At 49.1% G+C, this 22,814-nt stretch overlaps 1 protein-coding gene and 1 long non-coding RNA gene across 12 annotated transcripts in view; both read left to right on the top strand.

Annotated features, from left to right (window-relative positions):
• Window positions 1-3,961: 3,961 nt before the first annotated feature.
• LOC142087785 (uncharacterized) lies at window positions 3,962-7,302 on the top strand. Of its 5 annotated transcripts, none has more exons than XR_012675598.1 (4): window positions 3,962-4,652; window positions 5,665-5,795; window positions 6,050-6,148; window positions 6,224-7,302. It is a non-coding gene; the product is annotated as an uncharacterized LOC142087785 (long non-coding RNA). The 5 variants fall into 5 exon arrangements; XR_012675596.1 differs by having other exon boundaries at window positions 6,238-7,302; XR_012675595.1 differs by having other exon boundaries at window positions 6,255-7,302.
• Window positions 7,303-17,944: 10,642 nt separating this feature from the next.
• LOC142087787 (phosphatidylinositol-binding clathrin assembly protein-like) overlaps window positions 17,945-22,814 on the top strand; it is a 33,105-nt gene continuing 28,235 nt past the window's right edge. For 3 of the 7 annotated variants that reach the window (XM_075162400.1, XM_075162401.1, XM_075162403.1), the window contains exon 1: window positions 17,946-18,470. In XM_075162400.1, the coding sequence (XP_075018501.1) occupies window positions 18,341-18,470 (130 nt within the window). In that variant the 5' untranslated portion in view covers window positions 17,946-18,340. Of the gene's footprint in view, window positions 18,471-22,814 lie in introns of all 7 variants that reach the window. The other 4 variants (XR_012675601.1, XM_075162404.1, XR_012675599.1 and 1 more) reach the window with 3 other exon arrangements.

The raw sequence follows: 22,814 nt of genomic DNA on the forward strand, positions 1-22,814 counted from the left end.
CGAAACGAATCTCTGCTGCTGCCAAGGCAGAGGAGAGGAACCCCCACCGCTGCCCCCTTGGAGGCTGATCTTCCCTCTCGACTTGTGAAACCTTTCAGGGGGAAGTGGTCGATCTCTAGCTGTTGTTCGGAGTCATTTTCATGGAAGTCTCCAAATAGATGTTATGGCTCAGCGCTGAAGAGGGCATTTTTTAGAAAAGTAAACAACATGCTGTTGCCGCAGACGACGTTTTGTCGAGGATGGTACTGAAGCGGATGAAGATCTGCTGTATCCCTCTCGCTCTCCTTCTGCTCGCTTTCACGCCTGCCCGCGGCAGAGGGGAACCAGCCCGGCAGTAACTCCTGCAGCCTAGGGCAAAGCAGAGGGGAAATCCAGGACCTAGATCCTCAAGGAAAAGCAATTCACCTGGATTTCTTTTCACAAAAGGGCGTTTTTCAACAACTCATTGGTAATGAAATCAGTCCAAGCGCTGGTTTGGCTGACGCTAAATTGACTGAAGAAGTCGCTGCCCGCGGTTGCCCGTTCCCGACCACTGCCGAGGTCCACGGGGTCCGGCCCCCTTCTGCCAACACCGAATAACCCGACTCTTGGATTTACCAAACTAATCCAGGATTTCTGATGTGGGTTGTTCTTCTGTAACACCGAGTTAGACACGTAGGAGAGAGCTCGAGGACAGACGGCAAGCAGGGCTCGCCTCCCCCTCCCCGGGACGCTGCCCCGTGCCCCGCGCTGCCTTCCCCACGTCCTTGTTCTTCACCTCACCACCCGTCTGAAAACAACTCCCAACCCCGAGGGGCTGCCAATGAAATAATATGTACTGGAATTAAAAAACAAACACACCTCTATCTGTATAAAAACTCTTTATATCTACAGTGTGTGTATATATATGTAGCTTGAGGACATATATATGTATATGCACATGTTCCTGAGAAGCACAAGACATCTGTTTCTATTCCGGTTGCCGCCTCGCTGCCCGGTGCCTGCTCTGCTGTGCCTGTGCGCACCAAAGCCTGGGAGGCCTGGTGCTGACAGAACGGCCGGGGGGAAAGGGAGAGGAAAATGGGTGTTTTCCCTGTCACCTCCTCCCGTGCAGGGCTGTCCCGTGGCGGATGTGACGGCCACCGGCAGCGTGGGCTGCGACGGGGGTGCTGCAAAACACACCCGGCCGTGGTGACTTCTGTTTTCATCCGCATAGGGGGGAACAAAAAACAACTTTCTGATATCTTTATTTTATTGCTATTGCAAACGTGCTCTCTCAGGCTCTCAATATTTTGCAGGTCTGAGCCCACGTTGTGCCTGCTGGCACTGGGCTTTAACGGGCCGTTCAGACAAAGCCGGCAGCGCAGCCTCCTGCTCCCAGCCGCACGGCTGCAGCCCTGCCGAAACCCCGGCGCGGCAGCTGGGTCCCCGGGGGCAGAATTGGCCCCGCTCCCTGCACACCCTTTATGTAGACCCGTATCACTGTCTTCTGTGGAAGATTAAGGTGAGCCATGGGGTACAGAAGTCGCCAGTCGTGCCACCTGTAACGAGTCTGTTCCCTAATTAGATCAGTAGATGACAGTGGCCAACTTTCACTCGCACCCACCCACATGTTGCCGATGGGATTTATTGCCATATTGATCGTCGGTTGTGGTTTGCCAGAAGCGGGTACCAACACAGCGGTCGCTGCCACACCGACTCTGCAGCTCCTTACCCCCCGCAGGGCAGGTGCTGCCCTCCGAGCCTTCAGCACGCCGCGGGACAGAGGGGCGAGCGCCGGATGAGCTGGAAACACAGGTCGGCCTCGGTACAAACATCTCCCCTCCAGCGCCCTGGGCTCCTTGTCCCGGGGAGATAAGGCAGCCAGCGGTATCTGGCTGTGCCCAGGCGCAGGGCTGCTCTGCACCGGGGTGGGGACCTGCCAACACCCAGCGGCTTTAGGGTGGAGGGGCTCTGAGCCGCACCGCGGCCGTCCGCTGTGGGACTCTACTTCCCGATGCTATTAGTTTTGCATGCAAGAGGCTTTGCGGTCCCTATTCTTGTTATTTTTACCACTTTTTACCTTCTGAAGCAGGCAGACAACTGTCCATGTGAATGCAGCTCTTTTCACCCTGTGGCACGTGGACCTCTGTGGCCTTTGGACGGTTCCCCAGGCACCCCGAGGAGGCCAGACACGGCGACACCCATTGCCCCGGAACACGGCGCCCGTCGCAGCTAATCTTGGTCCGTTGCCCCCCACTCCCAACCCGTGACCTGCTGCCTGTGGGGCACCAGCCCTCAACCCGCTCCGGTCCAGCGGCGGGCGGCACGCCGCGAAGGACGGCTCGACCGATGGTGCCCGCGATAAGCACCCGGCCCCGGCTGCCCGGCAGCCCCTGCAGCCCTCCTGCAGCCCCACGGCCTTCTCAGCTGCCGTCCAGAGGAGAAAGCGATGCTGTTTCCTTCGCGAGCTCGTGAGCTTCGATCCACACGTAACCCTGCTGCGGCTGCGCCCGCGCCGGCTGCTCTCCAGCGGGGTTTTGCTGCTCCCCCCACGCGGGGACACTGTGGCTTTCCCGGGGGTGAAAGCGGGGACTCGGGGACCAGAAGACTCTGTTGTCTGGGCCAAATCAGCCAGTTTTCCGTCATCTTCTCTGGCGCATCTTCTGCTGGCCGCGGGGATGCCTGCAGACGAGGACCCCCCTCGCCCGGCACCGCAGAGCCCAGTTCCCTTCAGTGCCGACGAGAGCATCGCCCTGTAACACCGACCCCCCGCTGTGTGAGGAACAGAGACTTCGTCCATCGATAAGAGAGTGCGTGTGCTTGCGTATCAAATCACATACTTGCATTCAGCAGACAAAAGCGCTGTCGGAAGCGGGGATGCATTAGGGGTTGCCGGTACTCACTTTCCCTTTTTCGCCAATTAATTTTATAGACAGAAGGGGAACTCTCGCAAAAACGGGACTGCGATTGTGGTGTGACGTTCAAGGGCGTTGGGACGGTGAGACCTGTAGTACCAGGTGACTTTCATAGGCACAACGGGGTACTTGGAGACAACAGCAAGCAGCTTTTCAGCATGCAAAAGTCTCTGACGTTGCCTGCGCGCTCCTGCAGCTTTAGTTTTAACGCATCACCACGCTTGCTGAGAGCGAGACGTACGCATGGCTCGTGCTGTTAACGCGCACGTGTTTCACACTTGGGAGATGTGCGTACAAATCAGCCACGGGGTTTTCAGCAGGCGGAGCAACCTTGTGCTGCCCCGCGCCCGGCGTACCCGTGCCCTAAAACGTTACCGTCTGGTATATTCATTCAAGCTCTAAGTGAAGACTAAAGTCTTCAGAATTCTTAAAGCCATAAAAAAACCCGTGTGTGTACATGGAATTGTTAATATCTAATAGCAAAAATAAAGCACACAAAAATACACTTCAAAATGTGAAAATAAAATATAGCATTTCAATGTTGTTGAAGCTTTCAGTATTCATCCTAAACAGAAGTTTAGCAAAATCAACATTTTTTTTTTTCTTGTATTGGTGATGGAATATTGCCCTGGCCAAGTTTCAGCAAATAGTTCTGCTGCAGGGCTACAAGTAATAATTTCAACCTAAATGAAATAATTTTGTAACATGCTACTGTCTATTAATGGTTTTCAGCAAAAGGAATACCAGTAAGTCAATTGATTACTGTATGTGTGGTAACAAAAGCAAACTGATTCTAAATAATTCTGAAAAAATAAACAAATACAAATGAGAAATAACAGTTTATCTCCTTGGATCTTCCACAACCTGCCAGTCAGAACACCTGAAGTTCCAGTGTTCTGGCCATCTTCCTCTTCTCTATCAACACACTCTTTTCCTACTGGTTCCTCATCGCACCCTATTGATTATTTCCCTTGTTGTAGCAAGGTTCATTATTCCCTCTTCTGAAAGGACTGGAGAGAGCAGTTTTCTTTAGTCTCAAGGTATTTCAACTGCTTCTGGAGAACTTGAAAGCTTACGCAGTTGAAAAGAACAGATGTGATGGAAGAGGCATTGCTCTGTAACCTCCTAAAAACACCTTACAGAGGAGTAAACAGCTCCTCTCTCCCCTGAGCCGGCTCTGAAGCCTTGCCATCATCAGCTAATTAATTTGTTGTTGCTCTCCTTGGCTTTTCTCCAGTGCAATCAAAAGCAGGACCCGGCTTCCTGAGCCCAGGCCCGCCCGACGCCGTTCCCGCCCGGCCGGGTGTCGCTCCCGAGGCTCTGACAGCACACGCTTTCCAGTGACCTCCGCTCGTCCCCGGCGCGCAGCCGTGTGGCAATACCCCTCCGGTCTGCGCGGCCACGCACCCCGGGCAGCCTCCGCTCCCCCCTTGCAACAGGGACCCCCCAAATCCCCCCCCCGAGGGGTTTGTGCAGGTTGTTTGCCATTTTTTTAACTCCCAGGCAAGGGAGTGGACAGCAAAACATCACCTCCGTAGCGACGCTAGTTAGTGAAACCAGCTATTTCACTGCTGATATTTTGTACACTCCTCCTGACCTTCGGGATGACGACGGCTTGTGTAAAAAGAAGGCAAGAGCCCAGGAAGGAACGTGGCACTGTCTGCTTGGCCGACTTTCTAAAAATACGGTGCACGGCTCTGTCATCCGCCCGGCAGACGCGGCAGCTTCTCCCGTCCCCGCCGGGCTGATGGGATCTGATTTTCTACTTGTTTTCCCGTAAGGTCACACACCGTCCGTCCCCTCCCCAGTAGTTCTTGAACCTGCTGCCCAGCTTACTCTCAATTTTATCAAGGAGTGAATGTCTGGAAACTATTAAGGTCTTGCAAATTTTGTGAGAACAGGCAAACAGGCTGAGAAAAGAGAGGCAGGCAACAGAATGAATTACACCCTGGGAAAAACCTTCATGGGAGTCTGTGCCTTATTAGACACCAGAAAATCCACTCTTTAGTCAAGGTTGCTCTCTCATGTGGATTCGATGGTGTTTAATGACGCGTGAACTCCCACTAAAGCTTTTCCCGTGGTTAGGACATTCGCAATGTGTGGCTTCTCTGATGTCTTATAAGCAACAGAGTTGTGCTGCAGCCTTGGAGAGCTCAGTCTGTCAGTCCCCGGGCACAAACCCACAGAAAGTTATTTACGGGTTTATTTATTAGTCCTGTGGCACATGGGGCTTGCTTGTCAGATCCAGCATTTTCCCATAAAAACAGATGAAAGGACAAGAGGGAAAGGCAGGCTGCGTATGGTGGAAGCCATCCCACCCTATCCCCCCCCACCCCACCCCACCTCATCCCATCCCATCCCACCCCATCCCATCCCATCCCACCCTATCCCATCCCATCCCACCCCACCCCATCCCATCCCATCCCATCCCACCCCATCCCACCCCATCCCGCAGCACCCGCTGCAGCAGCAGCTTGGGCTCCTTCCCCCACCGCGACCAGCCCCTCCTCTGTCTCTGGGTGTTCTCAGCTACCTCCGTGAACGCCCCGGTTTTGGTTAAATTCTTAGTGTTGCCAGTATCTCGATCGGGTTCATTTTAGCTTGTATAAAAAAATTAGTCTTGTATAAAAAATTCCATCTCCTGGATGATTTTGAGTCCACTGTGTTTCAATGGCACTGACTTAGTGCTTGTTCCGTCAGCAACGACAGGTAATTCAAATAAGCATTTTGGTTTCAAAACACTTATAACTCCTTACGGTTTGCATCTACTGCCATTTCTCCCTTTCAGGATCAGCTTTTCAGAGGTTCGTGAGCACCTGGTAACACAGCGAGATGCCTCGAGGGCGTTTCACAAGGCCTCAGCTCCTTTGTCCAGGACTTTTTCCTTTTTTTTTTTTTTCTTGCAAGGCTAGAGAAAAGGTATGTGCTGGTTTGCCCTTATCTTCTGTTTCACTGACACTCTCAAGGAATTTCATATGTTTTGAGATGGAAGATTCTCCTTTAGAAACTTCTGCGGCTTTGTCCCTATTAATTCACGCTCAGCCAAATGTCTCATGTTTATCGTCACTTTTTGTTCCCATTCGTTTATTTGCTATAAAACTAATGCCCACTGGGCTGTAATTTCCAGGACTGCTTGAAGCCGATTTTAATACAAGATTGTTTTTCACTGGCAGTGTTGTATGTTTTTGGAGCAGTGCTGCTGGCTCCTTCCCCGGCTGCCCCGGCGCAGCCCCGTCAGTGCCCCTGCCCCAAATCCCGCTTCCGAAAACCAGGTATGCTCCTCTTCCTTGGCGGGGACGGAAACATCGCGGATCCTTTTCGGTCCACAGTTTGTATAATTTTATTAGGTTGATGATTTTAGCTTTCTTGCTTCTCCAGGGTTACTGAGTCTGTGGTTGAAATGATCAGTGTTAGCGTAGGGAACGGCTGGTCCTGACCAAGGGTCCTCCAACCTTCAAATCTTACCTCTAAGCACAGCCAGAAAGCAAACAGGCACCCAAAGAGCTGACATCGCTGGCCAAAATAAAACTCTTCCATCTACAAATTGCATTTCTGCCCCTTTCTCTCCTGCCCGCAACATGAATTGCTCTGCTCTGAAAACCGGACTTTTTCAAACCAGCGGTGCCCAGCTCGCTGCGGGTGGCCAGCAGTGGTTCGCAGCCCACGACAAACCAGGCTCCGCTCTCCTGCTCGGAAATGTTTCCAAAACATCACTGGTTATGGCCAGCATGGCCAAACCGGCCCCAGGCGTGCGGCTGCGGCATCGGCCCCTGCCTGCCACCCTCGCCTAAGCGCCCCGAAAAGCTTGCAAAGAGGCCCCGAAAGCCCCCGAAAGCCTCTTGCAAAGAGGCCCCCCCTGAAACGAGTGCCAAGGTGACGGAAACAGAATGGATCCATACACGGGTCAGCTGCCAGCCCAAGCCCTCTGAGATGTTTGGAGCAGGGCCAGCCATGCCATTCGCGCCGATGACAACTGCGTTTCAGGAGGTGTCTGCCAATGCCGGCAGTGCCTGTCCGTATCAGAACCGCTCACGTGTACGTACACACACGTACAGGGTTCTGGCAAATAAACAAGGCCTGTCCTGGGACAGTTCCAAAGCCAAAGCAGAGCTCTGTCCCCGCCCTTAAACCAAGACTAATCTTTCAAGCCTGAAGATCTTCAGATCCTGAATTTGCATGAGGTTCCTCAGCCAGCTCCTGCTTTTCAGAGCCTATGAGCCCTTATTAAATTCATACTGTAACAGACCAAAGCAGAACAGCTTAAGGTAATTATATTACACTGATTACATCATATTGTAGTATTTATTTTGCTTTTATGTCCAAAGAAGGGCAACGAAGCTGGTGAAGGGTCTGGAGCACAAGTCTGATGAGGAGCGGCTGAGGGAACTGGGGTTGTTTAGTCTGGAGAAGAGGAGGCTGAGGGGGGACCTCATCGCGCTCTACAACTACCTGAAAGGAGGTTGTAGCGAGGTGGGGGTTGGTCTCTTCTCCCAAGTAACAAGTGATAGGACGAGAGCAAATGGCCTCAAGTTGCACCAGGGGAGGTTTAGATTCGATATTACGAAAAATTTCTTTACCAAAAGGGTTGTCAAGCACTGGAACAGGTTGCCCAGGGAAGTGGTGGAGTCCCCATCCCTGGGGGTATTTAAAAGACGTGTAGATGCGGTGCTTAGGGACATGGGTTAGTGGTGGACTTGGCAGAGCGAGGTTAATGGTTGGACTTGATGATCTTAAAGGGCTTTTCAAACCTAAACAATTCTATGATTCTCTGATCTTTTAAAAAATATTGAATTGTAATGTCAAGGAGAGAAGTGAAAGAAAGGGGACTTGCATTATCCTTGGTTAAATGCTCAGCAGTAAGAATCAGAACAGCTTCGTCACCAAACGGAAACTCTTCTACAGGGAAGTATGTCACAAATAATACAGAAACCTTCTCAAATAAGTCACTATTGACAGCAATACACCTGCAGGGAATATGATTAAGTCTAAGGGCAGAACGGCAGGCAGCTGCTCGCGGCGGGAGCTGCGGGGCTCCTGCCTTTCTGCCTCCCAGCACTTCTGCAACTGTGGCATAACTCCAGATTGTTTTTTCCTTCCCCTTCTTTCTTTTCCTCTTTCTTTTCTCCCTTCTCTATACAAAGTCAGCAAAGTTCAAACTTCACCAGCAGTTTGAGAGGCAGAAGCTGGAGACGGCTGGGAGGCAGCGGGCTCCGGGCGCCGAGCCCTGCCCCGGGCCGCCGCTCCTCAACGGGAGCCGGGTGGCAGAGGGGGCAGGGGAAGCGTGACTTACCCTCATGTGACAGGAGATGAGAAAACCGACGTGTGACTTCTACCAGTCATACGCTGTCCAGCACAAATTTCACGTCTGCAGGGCACTTGGAAAAGGGGCTTAAAGGCTGCAGGGATTGTGTCCGATTTTGTTCATCTTGTGGGCTCCAAAACCAGCTCTGAAGCAAACCTGATCACGACTCAGGGTCTCTCGATCGTCCTGGAGGGAAGGGCTTTATCTGGGATCAATCCAGGATGAGTCTAGCAGGGCTTACGGCGTTCACAGGCCCAGAGCCGAATCTCCGCCGGGAGCCGGGGCTGTTCCCGGGTGCAGGAGCGGGCTGGGGCATAGTTACGGTTCTGGAAGAGCTGCAAGCTCCTCTCGGCATTGCCTCTCCAGCCGTGCAGTGTCTTCTGGTGCCAAGCTTTCCAACGGAGCTTTCTGAGCTCCGTTTTAGCTTTCTGAGCATTGGCCTGATTTCTGGAAGCAGAAATCCCCCCTCCTTTATTCCAGGAACCATACCAGACTACATGGAGAAAATGTAGTAAGACAGTGCAGATAAAGTTCATTAAATATTTTTACTTTTTTATTTCTTACTTGTTCCTTATGATGCATAATATCAGTCATAAAACTTCTCGGAAAAACAAATGCTCCACTTTTTGTGTTAAGCCCAATACACGGGCAGGCAGCTGCAGATGCAACTTTTTCTACGAGTAAATTTCCTCCAACCAATTTCTCTCTTGCCATTTTTGGGCCAGATTTGTTTGCCACTCTGTACATTTCAGAAACTTTACTGATGTCAATGAAACATAAAGGTAAGTGGATCTGTTCCAGATTCACACAAAAATACGCAAGCTCCATTAAAAAAAAGATCCTTTATGGTTTACTCTCCCAGCAAACTTTTCTTTTTCCTCCACCTCTTTCACGATTCCTCTCTGTACGTCACTTCTGTCCCTCCACGCAGAACGTGAGCCATGAACTCCACTCCTCAGCACTCATCTTCCTTCGCATCTTCAATTTGTCCCCTTGTTTTCCTACTTTTACACTACAGTTTTCTCTTAAATTATTCTTTTAAAGAGCTGCTTATTCAGGCCTGTCTCTCCCTGGCATTCTCTCTGATCCTGCTCTAAAAACCCAACCCAGACATAACGCCGAGTCTGAGTTTCAGCCAGGCAATCTCCAGCGACAGACTCATGATCTGATCTTTTCGTGTTTTGCAATGTTATGCAAGGTTTGGATGAATTTAGCCGTAGAGAGTCCCAGTTCTGCAGCTATGCTTCTTATCCACATTTTACAACTTAGACGGAGGAAAACGAAGATCTTTAAAAGAAACTGGCAGAATATGGTACCCATAAACCCAAGTTGGGTAAGAGTGCGGGGGGTTTTTTTCCTCTCCCGTCTCTGCTGAGGTAAAAATTAGCATTGAAATTCATTCTGGTTTCAGGCTTTTTAGACGATGCTCATGTCTCATTTCTCTCCCAGAAACCTTCGCATCCAGTAGCCAATTTCAACCACATCTGACAGCAGTAAAGATCCCCAAGACGCTCCGCTTTGGCAAAAGTCATGGAAAACAGGGAGCCGGGCAGAAAGGACTCTCGGTGTCCCTGAGGGAGAAAGGCTGGGGCAGGGGTTCACCCCTCCTTGGGGACTGGAGCGCCGGGGCAGGAAATCAGCCTCGAGCCCCCGCCGCAGCACCCAGGAAACCCGGCTCTGCCGCCGCCGCCCGCAGAGTTGCGTTTCCTTCCCTTGCGGGCAGCCGTGGACGTGAGGCGTTTCTCAGACACTTCAGTGTCCTAAACTGTGCGAGAACCAGCTTCGCTTACAGCTCTCCCTTCGGTGGAGATGCCCTACTGTCCACCAGGAAAAAAGTTAACGGGCAACAGTTTAATTATCCCAGGTTTAAACTGGGATTGAGCAAGTCTGACTAAATTTAGAGTTTTATAATTTTTAGATAACAATCATAGAATCGTAGAATTATAGAATCATACAGGTTGGAAAAGACCTCTAAGATCATCGTGTCCAACCGTCAACCCAACACACCATGCCCACAACACCATGTCCCTAAGAATCATAGAATGCCAGGTTGGAAGGGACCTCGAGGATCATCCGATCCAACCTCTCTTGGCAAAAGCACAGTCTAGTCAAGATGGCCCAGCACCCTGTCCAGACGAATCTCAAAAGTGTCCAACGTTGGGGATCCACCCCTTCCCAGGAAGATTATTCCAATGACTGATTGTTCTCATTGTGAAAAATTTTCCTCTTCTGTCCAGTTGAATCTCCCCAGGAGTAACTTGTACCCATTACCCCTCGCCTTTTCCATGTGACTCCTTGTAAAAAGGGAGTCTCCAGCTTCTTTGTAGCCACCCTTTAAATACAGGAACATAGTGATAAGGGCTCCCCCAAGCCGCCTTTTCTCAAGGCTGAACAAACCCCGTTCTCTCAGCCGTTCCTCATGTGGCTGGCTTCCCAGTCCTTGGATCATCTTTGCTCTTCTCTGGACCCTCTCCAGCCTGCCCACATCTTTTTTGTAGAGCGGGGACCAAAACTGAACACGGTATTCCAGGCGTGGCCTGACAAGCGCTGAGTACTATCAAACACAGTATTTACAAAAAAAAATATTTAGTAGTGATTTTTCTCTCACCTTTATCTAGCAAAACAACAGCCACGGGTAAGGTAAGTTCTGCAATATTTTGGACTCAGTGCTGTTGAGCAGATGGTATTTATTGACAAACCTGCTGCTAAACTGTTTGCATTCCCGGGGCTGTAGGTGCAGCCAGCCCGAAGCACATTCACTACTCATTACTAAAATACTCATTTCCCTGGAAAACCATCTGTGTCATTCAGTCACGGCAGAAGCCCAGAAGCGTCCCATTCCCTCCGCCGCCACCACCTCCCCAGCACTATTTATACGTGTCCACGCCTGGAATACGTTTCCTCTCTCTTTTCTGAAGCCCTCATCACCCACCCTACAGTAAACACAGTGCAGCAAGACGAATGAGATGTAAATTGTACATATCGTGTCCAGTTTTTCATCCTTATAAATACGAACTAAAGTGCATGGGTGCAGAAAGAGTGGTTAAGAGCAAGACTTGCTAATGGAGCAACCTAAACTGTATATATGTATAATGTACTGCTTTGACATGAAAGGGATGAAGGAGAAAGAGCAAGGAGCATTACGAAGAGGTACTGATGTGGTGTGAACACAAGAACTGCCAGCTACCTCATGTAAGATGTGCTGTCGTTCTGGCTGTAGCCTGCCAGAGGCAGCGACCAGCGGGCAGGCTTGGACGGCTCCCGCAGAAACCCGTGAAACCTCGTCTCACTCTGCCGTGCGGCAGGGGTGAGGTGAGGGAGAAACCTCAGCCCTAAAAACATCAACACTTCCTTGTCTCCTTGGGACCAACGACGCATTTGGCATTGGGGAGCTGAGGGAGAGGTGGGCAAGATGGCACTCCGTCGCTCCCTAGGAGCTATTTACATACCTCTCAATTAAATTTCTATGCAACAATTTGCGTAGCTAATTGTGCATCTTTCACGGTGGCACGGCACAACCATCTGTAAATACATCTTTAATTTAGGATGATGAATGCACCTTGCCACTCCACCCGAGGGGGTGGTAGCTTGTACTTCTTTGTCCTTATCTGATTCAAAAGGTGTAGAATTTCACCCAGACACACTCTCTTGCTAACCAAATAAAATTCTGCATTGCATCAGAAATGTAGATGTGTCTCTCAAGGTGGGTAGATGATGGCCCAGATTGGCTTGTCACTGCTTTCCTCCTCTCTATACTGACAAGAATTCCTTCTCCTTCACTAACAGATTCATTAGACATCAGGTGTCTCAATAGTCTCGTATCTGCATAAGTCTTGAAAAATGTGAACAATACCAGATTGACAATGGATATGAATATAGAGGTTGCCTAGAGAGGTTGGGGAATCTCCTTCCTTGGACATCTCCAGTGCTGGTTGGAATGAGGACCTGAGCAACCCGATCCACCCTCGAGGCTAGCCCTGCTTTGAGGTCCAGCTGTGCCACATGACCTCCAGCGGTCCGTCCCGAAACACATTTTCCTATGCTTCTATGACCATGGAAAATGCACCTATGGTACGTTGTATGATTTGGAATAATTCTTTCCAGTATCCCACCCCAGCATAATTTGTTGTCTGGAATAGGAATTATGCAGGCACTCTCTTTAATTAATGAATTAAGCTGAAAGAAGGCACGTCTATGGAGCACTCCACTGAGATGGCCTGAACACCAATTAAAAACTGACTTGCGTTTCCTCCCGGCTGGCTTTCAGGCTTTATAGTCTGTGCTCCCTCTGTTGCGTTAGCCTGGGCAGACGTCGGTGCTGAAGAGCGTGATCCGCAGCCATCCACGCTGGGCATGGGACGGCTTGAACCTGGAGCAAGTCGACGCACTGAAGAGGGACGTTTGGACTCATGTTTGGGCTGGACTAGCACATTGAGTAAAGAGAGAGCCATAGCAATGGGAAACACTCAACTCAAGCACTTTTACGTGAAATTTGGACTTTCTGAAACAGAATAAAATAAGAGAGTCCCTGCTGGGGGTGGAGGTAGCACAGCATAGCTGCTGTGCTTCAGCTCACACCCTCACTTATTGCGAAATAGCTTCCCTGTTTAGACAAGCCCTAAGAGATGTAGACATTTATAATGCGTAGTTAATCTTTCCACCTCTTCTTTTCTTACTGTTTTGATGTTTCCTCAGGCTTTGAAGATTCAAGGTCATTTTTTTTTCCAGAAACTACAAGTCTTAAGGCAAAAATAAGGCACCTAGAAATTGCCCACTTGGACTAAAGCGTTTGTAACTTTTTCCAGCACAGGAAATGTTCAGTATTTTAATAGCAGTGGCCACGTTTTAATGCATTTATGCCCTTAGGGTTATAGAAATCCTTCATTCACAACATTGCTCACCCCGGATCATAGGACCGCTAATATTTGTACAGTGCCATTGTGCTTTTCAACAGTATGGAAAGACAGACAGCTCTGCTTGGGATCCATCCCTGCTCGCCTTCGTTGCTCTCTTTAAACCTGTATTGGCTCTGGCTGGGATGGAGTTAATTCTCCCCACAGCAGCCCTCAGTCCTGTGCTGTGGACTGGTAGCTAGAAAGGTGTTGATAACACACCAGTGTTTTGGCTACTGCTGGGCGGTGCGCTGTCTCTCCAGCATCCCCCCACCCCTCACCCCAAAGGCCAGTAGGCTGGGGGTGGGCAAGATCTTGGGAGAGAACGTAGCACTGACCAAAGGGATATTCCATATTCCAAAGGCGTCCAGCCAAGGTCAACCCACCACAGTCCATTTTGGCGCCCAGTGTGGGGCCCGAGACAACTGCAGTTTTGTACTAAGTGTGCTGTAGGTACAGTAGTTATTAAGTGGCAAGCATCTGTGCGGGTCACAGAGTTTGTTGGCTGCACTGCTTCTCTAGTTTGCTGAGCTTGGGAACCCAACCGCCGAGGAATCCTGGAATCCTGTCCATGGCCAGCCCGTGGACTGGCCAGAAGGCAGAGATTTTGGAGCATTGCCCTAGGAGGTGGCTCGTGCCCAAGAGGCACCACCATACGATGAGTTATCAGAAGATGAAAGGCTTTATGCTTTGTTTACTGATGGATCCTGTTGTGTGGTAGGAAACCATCAGAAGTGGAAAGCTGCTGTGTGGAGTCCCACACAAGAAGTCATTAAAGCCACTGAAGGAGAAGGTGATTAAAGTCAGTTTGCAGAAGTGAAAGCCATCCAACTACCCCTAGCGACTGCTGAACGAGAAAGGTGACCAGTACTCTATTTCTGTACTGACTCCTGGATGGGGCTAATGCCCTATGGGGGTGGCTACAGCAGTGGAAGAAGACCAACTGGTAGCGCAGGGGTGAACCCATTTGGGCTGCTGCATTGCGGCAGGACAGCACTGCCCAGCTAGAAAATACCACTCTAAAGGTACGTCATGTAGGCGCTCACATGCCCAAAAGCCACGCCACTGAAGAACATGGCAACAATCAACAAGAAGACAAGGCTGTCAAAATTGAAGTAGCTCAGGTGGACCTGGACTGGGAGCATAAGGGTGAGCTATTTGTAGCTTGATGGCCCCACGAAACATCAGAACATCTAGGGAGAGATGCAACATACAGATGGGCTCGTGATCGAGGGCTGGACCTGACCATGGAGGCCATCACACAGATCACTCATGAATGTGAAACATGTGCTGCAATCAAGCGAGCCACACGAGTGACGCCTCCCTGGAATAGGGGGTGGTGGCTGGGTTTTCGATACGGCGAGGCCTGGCAAATTGACTATATTGGACCACTGCCACGAACACGCCAAGGCAAGCGCTACATACTCACCGTAGTGGAAGCAACTACCAGTTGGCTAGAAACATACCCCGTAAACCATGCCGCTGCCCGAAACACCATCTTAGGCCTTGAAAGGCAAATTTTGTGGCGACATGGTACCCCAGAAAAAGTTGAATCAGACAATGGGACTCATTTCCGAAATAACCTCATAAACTCCTGGGCTAAGAAACATGGCACTGAGTGGGTGTATCACATCCCCTATCACCCACAAGCCTCTGGAAAGATTGAGAGATATAATAGACTGTTAAAGACCATGTTGAAAGCATTGGACAATGGGGCATGGAAGCACTGGGATAGAAATTTAGCAGAAGCCACTTGGCTGGTTAACACCAAAGGATCTGCTGACCATCCTGGTCCTGCGCAGACAAAGCCCCTACATACTGTGGGAGGAGACGAGATCCTCATAGTGCACATGGGGAAGTGGCTGGGGAAGGCGGTGTGGGTTGCTCCTCCCATGGGAAAAGGCAAACCCATTCGTGGGATGGTCTTCAAAGACCTGGGTGTACTTGGTGGGTAATGCGGAAGGATGGGGAGACCCAGTGGGTGCCTCAAGAAGAATTAACCTTGGGGGAAAAATAATCTGTGATGTGAGTGGTATGTGGTAGGAAGTGATGTAGCAGAAACGACCTGAACCAACAAAGAGAGAGTTTTGCAAGGAACCGGGCGAGTGCAACGATGAGCCAAGCCAAGCCGGTGTTGGTGCCCAACAATCGAACATGCTGCTTCTCCTGTCCTGAGCACCCGTCTTGACAGATGGGGCCCAAGTCATAGCCTGTTCTTATGGACATTTGGAGGAGTGGAGGAAACCCATGGAATGGGAGAATAATATCTATCTGTTAAAAGGACAGGGGATAGTAGTTAATGAGAATGTATAAATCTGTATGTTGGGTATAAAAATGGCTTAAGTATGTAGTATAAGTTGTAAGTGTTGGTAAGAAGACATATCAGTTGTCCTCATTCCCTGTGGTCACCTAGTTGCCTGTAAGGAATGTGCTGAAGCATTTCATAAATGCCCTCTGTGCTGTACAAATATTATGAAAAGACAGGAAATTTTTACGTATTAGTGAAATATACAGTACCGTGGATGCAAACATTTCCTGCTTTATTGCTTTAAATATGTGTAATGCAATAACAGACTGCAGTATGTGGCAGGCTAGCACACATATTTATGGAGCATCCCACTTTGGGGATAATGTGAGCAATAAAGCTTTAATCAGCACCCTGAAATATAAGTTGACTGCCAGAAGCTGCTAGATTTTTGTTTATAACACTCATATTCAACTGCCTCCTTATTACTCTCCTTACTTCTTGCGTTTTTACGTCAAAGTAACCTAAAATAACTATTGCTGTACTCACAGATCTTCTATTTGTACGAGTGTTCACACTTACATTAATGTACTATAAATGCAGAAATTAAAAAAATACTCTTCCATGAAATGGCATGGGAAAGCTGAGTGTTCTGATGGAGTGGTAGTGATGCTGCCTCTTTTTCCTCACTGTATTGGCTCTGGCTGGGATGGAGTTAATTCTCCCCACAGCAGCCCTCATAGTCCTGTGCTGTGGACTGGTAGCTAGAAAGGTGTTGATAACACACCAGTGTTTTGGCTACTGCTGAGCGGTGCTGCACAGCACCAAGGCTGTCTCTCCAGCATCCCCCCAACGGCCAGTAGGCTGGGGGTGGGCAAGATCTTGGGAGGGGACAGAGCCAGGACAGCCGACCCCAACTGACCAAAGGGATATCCCATACCATATGACGGCTGCTCAGCAATAAAGCTAAGAGAAAGGAGGAGGGGGGCGGGCATTCATTATCACGACATTTGTGTTCCAGAGCGACCACTACACATACTGAAGCCCTACTTCCCGGGAAGTGGCTGGACATTGCCTGCTGATGGGAAGTAGAGAATAAATCTTCTATTTTCCTTTGCTTCTGCGTGCGGCCTTTGCTTTTGCTTTATTAAACTGCCTTTATCTTGACCCACGAGTTCTTTTCCATCTTATTTTCTCCCCCCCATCCTACTGAGGAGGGGAGTGATGGAGCAGCTTGGTGGGCACCTGGCATCCAGCCACGGTCAACCCACTACGAAACCTCTTTTCTATTTTTAGCCAAGTAATAAGCTGGTACGAGGACAGCCGGGCTAGGAGGACCAGGGGAGCTGCAAGGCCCACCACTTCTAAGCTGTTGTTTCACCCTGCTTGCACGGCACCGTTCAGATGATTGAGAGCAGTTTGAGACATTTTCCTGGTAACGGTCCAGCAGCATGGGGCCAGTGTTCGTATCAGAGAAACCAATGTCACATCTGGCAAAAGAACCACAGAATCATAGAATCATTAAGGTTGGAAAAGACCTCCAAGATCGAGTCCAACCATCAACTCAACACCACCATGCCCACTACACCATGTCCCTAAGTGCCTCATCTGCACGTCTTTTAAATACCTCCAGGGACGGTGACTCAAAAGCCGCGCCCCTGCTCCTGTTTGCTCCCCGGTAAATGGCAAACAAGTGAACACACACGTGCAGTGAACCACCATTCTTCCCCTCCATTTTTAGCTGGACCCATCACCCGGTTCCTGTCCCGCCCGGTTCTTTGCTGTAATTTTAAACGTATAAGCCCCATCTCCTCAAAACCGGGCCAATTCCAGGCAGATGCCACCGCTGCTGCGGTTTAACAGGTGGTTGGCCCCCACTCCTGATGCAACCCGTTCCCCTCCAGAGGAGTTTCTGGTGAAGCTCTTCAGCAGCCTCGAGGAGCAGGCCCCGGCCCGGCCCAGGAGGGTTCCGTTTCGTAAGCAGGACACGCAATAGGCTCAGCAAGGGAGGTCAGGCTCTTTCTTTGTACGGATGTTGCTTCTGCAAATAAAGCCTGCAAGAGCAACGTTTTCCGAGGAGCTTTTCTTCTTTCTCCGCAAGAGAGGGAGTCTCCCCGCGGCAGGCAGCAGCAGCGCCAGGTCCTTCCCCGCCTCCGCAACCCTGCAGGCGCCCGTGTCGCCGCGCAGGGCTCCGTGGGAAAACTCGTCCCACCGAAAACGACCGACAGCAAGTCCTGTCAGACCATTTCCGTCACCCCTCCGACAGCCGTCCGCCGGCGGTGCTTCTCTTACCACACGGAACGCCATGACGACCAAAAAGTTTTTATTTTTTCCTTTTAAATCCACCCGAGGAACGAAGAGCTGGTGGAGGAGGAGGTTCACGTTCACTGGTGGGGGATCCCCGCCGCCAGCGGGGACACCTGAAGCCCGGCGGGAGGGACGGCACCTGCCCCCAACCCGCCGAACGCTCACTGACGTCGCCTGTGACGGAGGAGCCCGGCGGGGCACGCGGCCGCACCGAGCGCGGCTTCCCGCCACACGCTGCGCGCGCCCGCTGCACAGCGCCGCCCGACCCTCCGGAGCGGGGCGGGCGCGGGGGGCGGGCGCGAGGCGGGCGGTCACCTGACGCCGCCGCCGCCGCGGCCGCCGCCATTTTGTCTGGGAGTGTAAATGTGAAAGGGAAAGCCAGAGCGCAGCCCGCGGAGGAAGGCAGAGCGGAGCGGGGCCGGGCGCGGCCAGCCGAGCCGGCGGGGCCGGGAGGCGAGGGGTCGCCGCCGCACCGCAGAGCAGCGCGGGGCTGCGGGAAGAGCCCCCGTCGCGGCGGCGGTCGAGAGGAACCGGTGAGGCGGAGCCCGGCGAGGACTCCCGGGTCGCCCTCGCCGGCGTCGCATCGGAGGAGGCTGCCGGCGCCTTCCCCCGGGGAGGCTGCGCTCGCCCCCCCAGGCCGCGGGGGAGCCGCTGCCCCGGCCTTACTGCCCGCCGCGGCGGGTCCGCGGGGGGAGCCGCCGCCAGGGCCGCGCCGACGATGTCGGGGCAGTCGATCACCGACCGCATCACGGCGGCGCAGCACAGTGTCACCGGCTCGGCCGTCGCCAAAGCCGTCTGCAAGGCGACGACCCACGAGGTGATGGGCCCCAAGAAGAAGCACCTGGACTGTGAGTAGGACCCTGCGGTGGCCGCCTGCGGCCTGCGCCCCGCGGCGGGGGCGGGGGGTGGCCGGGGCGGGCCCGCGGTTCGCCCGCCGGGCAGCCGCTTTGAGCCCCGGGGCAGTCGGTGTGGCCTCTCGGCCCTCCTGCTGCGGGCGGTGGGGGGCGGAGGGGAGGTGAGAGCCAAGCACGGCCGCTTGCACCTTTGGAGGGGGGTGTCGCGTAAAGCTGGGTGAACCTGACTGGTTTGCTCTTCAAAACTTATTTTACACGTGGAGGGAGTGAGCTTTGTAACACCCTGTCGCGCCTGAACTCTTTCCGATGAAAGCTTCTTAGTTTATGTGCTCTGGATACAGTAGTGCTTATTAATCCAGCACCTAGGGAAAAGGGGGTTAAGTGGTATGGTTTTACTGTTGTGAGCGACAAGCTAAATTTTTAAGCACTCTTCCGTCCTTCTGTGCATCTGGTGGAGTGCATCCGTTTAAATATTTCTAACGTTTCCCGAAATATCATAGCTTTCTGTCTCACGGCTCTTGAAACGAGGTAAAAAGACTTGAAGCGAGGTAGAGGGAAGGGTGAAGGTGGACCAATACATCTCTCCAGAATGAGAGTATGTTGCCGCTGATATATTTACATTTAATATGGTAAAGCTTATTTCTGTATACCAAAAGGTGGAGAAAGCTACTGTTGATACCTACGAAAGTATCAGTGGTGTTGCTTTGCTTCAGGTTTTAGTAGCTGGATAGCAATTGAAGTTACTGTCTGACTGCTCAGGAGTGCACCAAATGCTTCAAACCTTGTACATTGTGCAGTATACCCGTTCACCATCTATTAAAAGTGCAGTAAGTGTGTGTGTGTTGCTCTTAGGGAGAGGAAAGACGACATGAAGCTTTATGCTGGTTTCTTCAAAGTTAACGGGGCAGGCAGTAGTTTTGCAGGACTTGTTCAAGTTGGTACTAAGGAGAGTCTGCTGTTCAAGCTCTTGGAAGAAGCGTAGGCAGTTATATTGTTTGAGGATAGTTTGGCGCTCTGACGCTATGGCACTCATCTGTTAATACAGACTTCTTGTGTGAGAGCTTTTGATGTGGATCAGATAGTTAAAAACAACTGAATATATGTCCCATTTGTTACTGATCTGAATGGGTGGAATCCAGTTACAGTAGTGAATACTGCAGCTAGCTACCGTGTTGAAATTAAAAGCCTTAAAACTGGGTAACTGACAATTTCTTTTTTAAAGATACCTTTTTGAAGTTACCTTATTTTATCTTGTCTTGTGTTCTGCCTGTGGTAGAACAACTTAATGAGGTAACCCTTGAGTCCAGAAATGGCAACATAACAGGAAGCCAGAAAGTGGTGAGCGCTTGCTCAATAGTTTGAAAGCTTCTGAAGCTTAAAAGATGTAGTGTATTGTTTGAAAATATCCTTAAAATAATGTCATCTCCAATAAGTTACCTTCACAAAATAAGAAACGGAAACCTAGAAAAACTCTTGAGAACAGCATAAACTGAGGTTGCCTTTTGGCCATCAAATTCCTTTGAATATCTTTTTGATACAAATCTCTTTAGAGCTGTCGGTCTCCTGAAGGTCCCTTTCTGTGCCAGATGAGTTCTGTTTTGGTGTAATTCACTTTCTCAGACTTTGGTCTAAGAACAGACAAAAAGCTTGTTGTTCTGATTTGGTATCTGAACTAGTGGAACGCTTTGGTGGGGTGGGGAAAAAAAAGATGTGAAATAAGGTGCCACAAATATCTCTGTAAGGGGTTAAAAAGAATATCCCAATGAACATTCTCCAGTCTTCACTGAGCATACCCAGACGCTGCTTTTCAAACATCTGCAAACCTTTGCATGGCACTTCTTATTTTTTTCACTTGTACACAAAAATTACTTGTATTACCTGCTTGCATTTAAGACACTAGTTTAAATAGCGTAATCTCTGGACAAATCATACAATGTATTTTCAAAGATACAGTGCAAGTACTTTCCAATTTAAGTAAATTATGAAATGTGGCTTGGATTTAATGCAAAATGCTGCTAGTTGCACCTTGGTCGCTACGTGTGTGTGTCATTCAAAATGCTACACCATCTGGTATTACTTGTAATTGCTGCTCAAGAAAAAGCTTCACCAAGAACATGTTTTTGAGAGTTGCTGTAGTTTTATCGGGGATCGTGGAGGAGTATCAGTTTGTGCACTCTATTCAGATTAATTCTTAAAATCCCCTTGTTGCCAAGCTTCCTCAGCAAGAAAAACTATAATATTACAATATGGGTATTTACAGGAAGATGTTACACATGCAGTGTGTGAACTAGTATTTAAGAGTCTTGGGTTTTGTCTGGCTACTAACTGCTGAGTAGTATAGTCATATTTTTCTTGGAGAGTGGAAAAAAAAACACAAAAAAAAACCCCACCTAAGCAATGTCAATGGGAATACTTGGGGTTTTTTCCTTTTAAAGTAGGTCATGGTGTCCTAAATAAGTCAGCAGATCTATTTCTGTCGAATTTTGTAATATTCTGGGATAACATAAAATGTTATACAGAGGCTGATCTTTTCTCTTAGTGGAGCACCTGAAGGTCTTGCCTCTTCTCCAGTGTGGGTTCTCCCACTTCTCCCCAGCCTCCTGAGTTTGGGTTGTAGTGGAGTGGGGCTAGATTATGCTTTTGGTGACATATCTCTTTTTGGCTAACTATTGAAAAGCTGTAATAAAAAAAGAATAAATTAAAGTTGTAGCCAAGTTGGTAACTGGCAGAGTAGACTTGTGTGTAGACCAAAATTTAGAAAAATACAAACCCCTAAACTAATCGCATCTTAAACTTTTAAATGAACACAGTAATAAAGGAAAAAAGGACTCCTGGTTGACTTGTATACAGCCCACTTAAGAAGCACAGGGGAGGGGAAAGTACATCAAAACTTAAAACTCCTATGCAAGTTTTGGAAATCTTGTAAGAAGTGATAATTCAGGTACTGTAAAATTGTAACAGAATTTGGCTCTTAAGCCTTTTGCTTTAGGAGAAAGTTCAGGTCTCCACCAAATCATCGCAAACTTTAAGTTTTACCAATAATATCACATTATGACTATCACAGTTTTGGGTTGGTTTTGTATCTGCCTGTTCCTGCTTTTGGCAGCTACAGCTCATGACTGTTGGGTGAATGCTGATGCAGTGTGGTACTTGCAGAGATATGTAAGTTGTGATACAGTATGAAGAAATACTCTTGAACTCTTCCACAGGCAGTAAGGTGGATGTCTTTAATTTGAAGCTCTTTAGTGATCTGTGAAGCTTTTCAATACAGTAATTGAGGAAACTTGACTTGAACAAAAAAATAGTTAATGTTTTTTGTAATCTATAAATGTGCTTTTTATTTAGAAATTGCTTAACGCTTCTTAAAAAACTTTATAGGCCATCATATACCCTTGTTTAGTGGGGGAGTGGACCAGAATAGCTGAATTGTTTTACTTCTGATAAAGTAACTCTAAGTTCAGATTTAGCTATTATCAAAATGAAACTTAGATTGCTATGAAATCTGCACTATAAGAGCACACGGGCATAAAAATATTTGTATCGGTCAGGTGCTATCTTTTAATTAAGTCTTCCAGCAAGAAGTGTTGCATTCCTTAGGCTACATTGAGAAAGTTTGCTGAAGTGGCTCTTCTGTTTTGTTTTTGTAACCTATAGTTTATGGTGCAACTTCCAAAAAGAAAATGTAATTTTTTTTCGAGACTGCCAGGGTTAAGGAGAGTGGTCTTAATTCTTGTATCTGTTTTAGAGCAGTTTCAGTCCTGTGACAAAGTGGAAATATGGGAATATTAAACTATTATAGTTGTCTTTTAACTTATGTATTTACGGTTCTCTTGGGAGAAATATTCCTGAATCAAGAAAATGATGACTTTCTTGTTACTTGAAAGGTGAAAAGTATGTCAGTTTTTGTCTGTGCCTGGCTGAGAATTTTCCAAAAACCTGATATATTTTTATTTTAATATCTGGATTTATGCATGCTGCTCTCCGAAGAGCTGCATGGTTTCATAGGTGATGTGCCAGTATTTCAGATGACCTATGGAAGAGAAACCCTCAGACTCTTCTAGGCAGTAAGATTTCCACAGCTCTTCCAGGCTGCTTGAAAACCCCTATGGTTCTCTTCTCGTTTCAAGCTGTTTGATTTGGATTTTTTTTCCCTTTTTTTTCCTGTGTGATGTTAACGTGTTTCTAAATTCCATTCTAGAAATAGCACCACAGTTTCACTTGCAGTTGAAATGATTCCTCTGGGTAATTGGCAAAATGCTTTGAGTTGTGAAGTGTTTATATAAGTAATGTGATAAGAAAATGAGCATCACTTGCCCTACACATTTCATTCCAGTTTTT

The sequence above is a fragment of the Calonectris borealis genome, chromosome 13, assembly GCF_964195595.1.
Source record: "Calonectris borealis chromosome 13, bCalBor7.hap1.2, whole genome shotgun sequence".
Classification (NCBI taxonomy): Eukaryota; Metazoa; Chordata; class Aves; order Procellariiformes; family Procellariidae; genus Calonectris; species Calonectris borealis.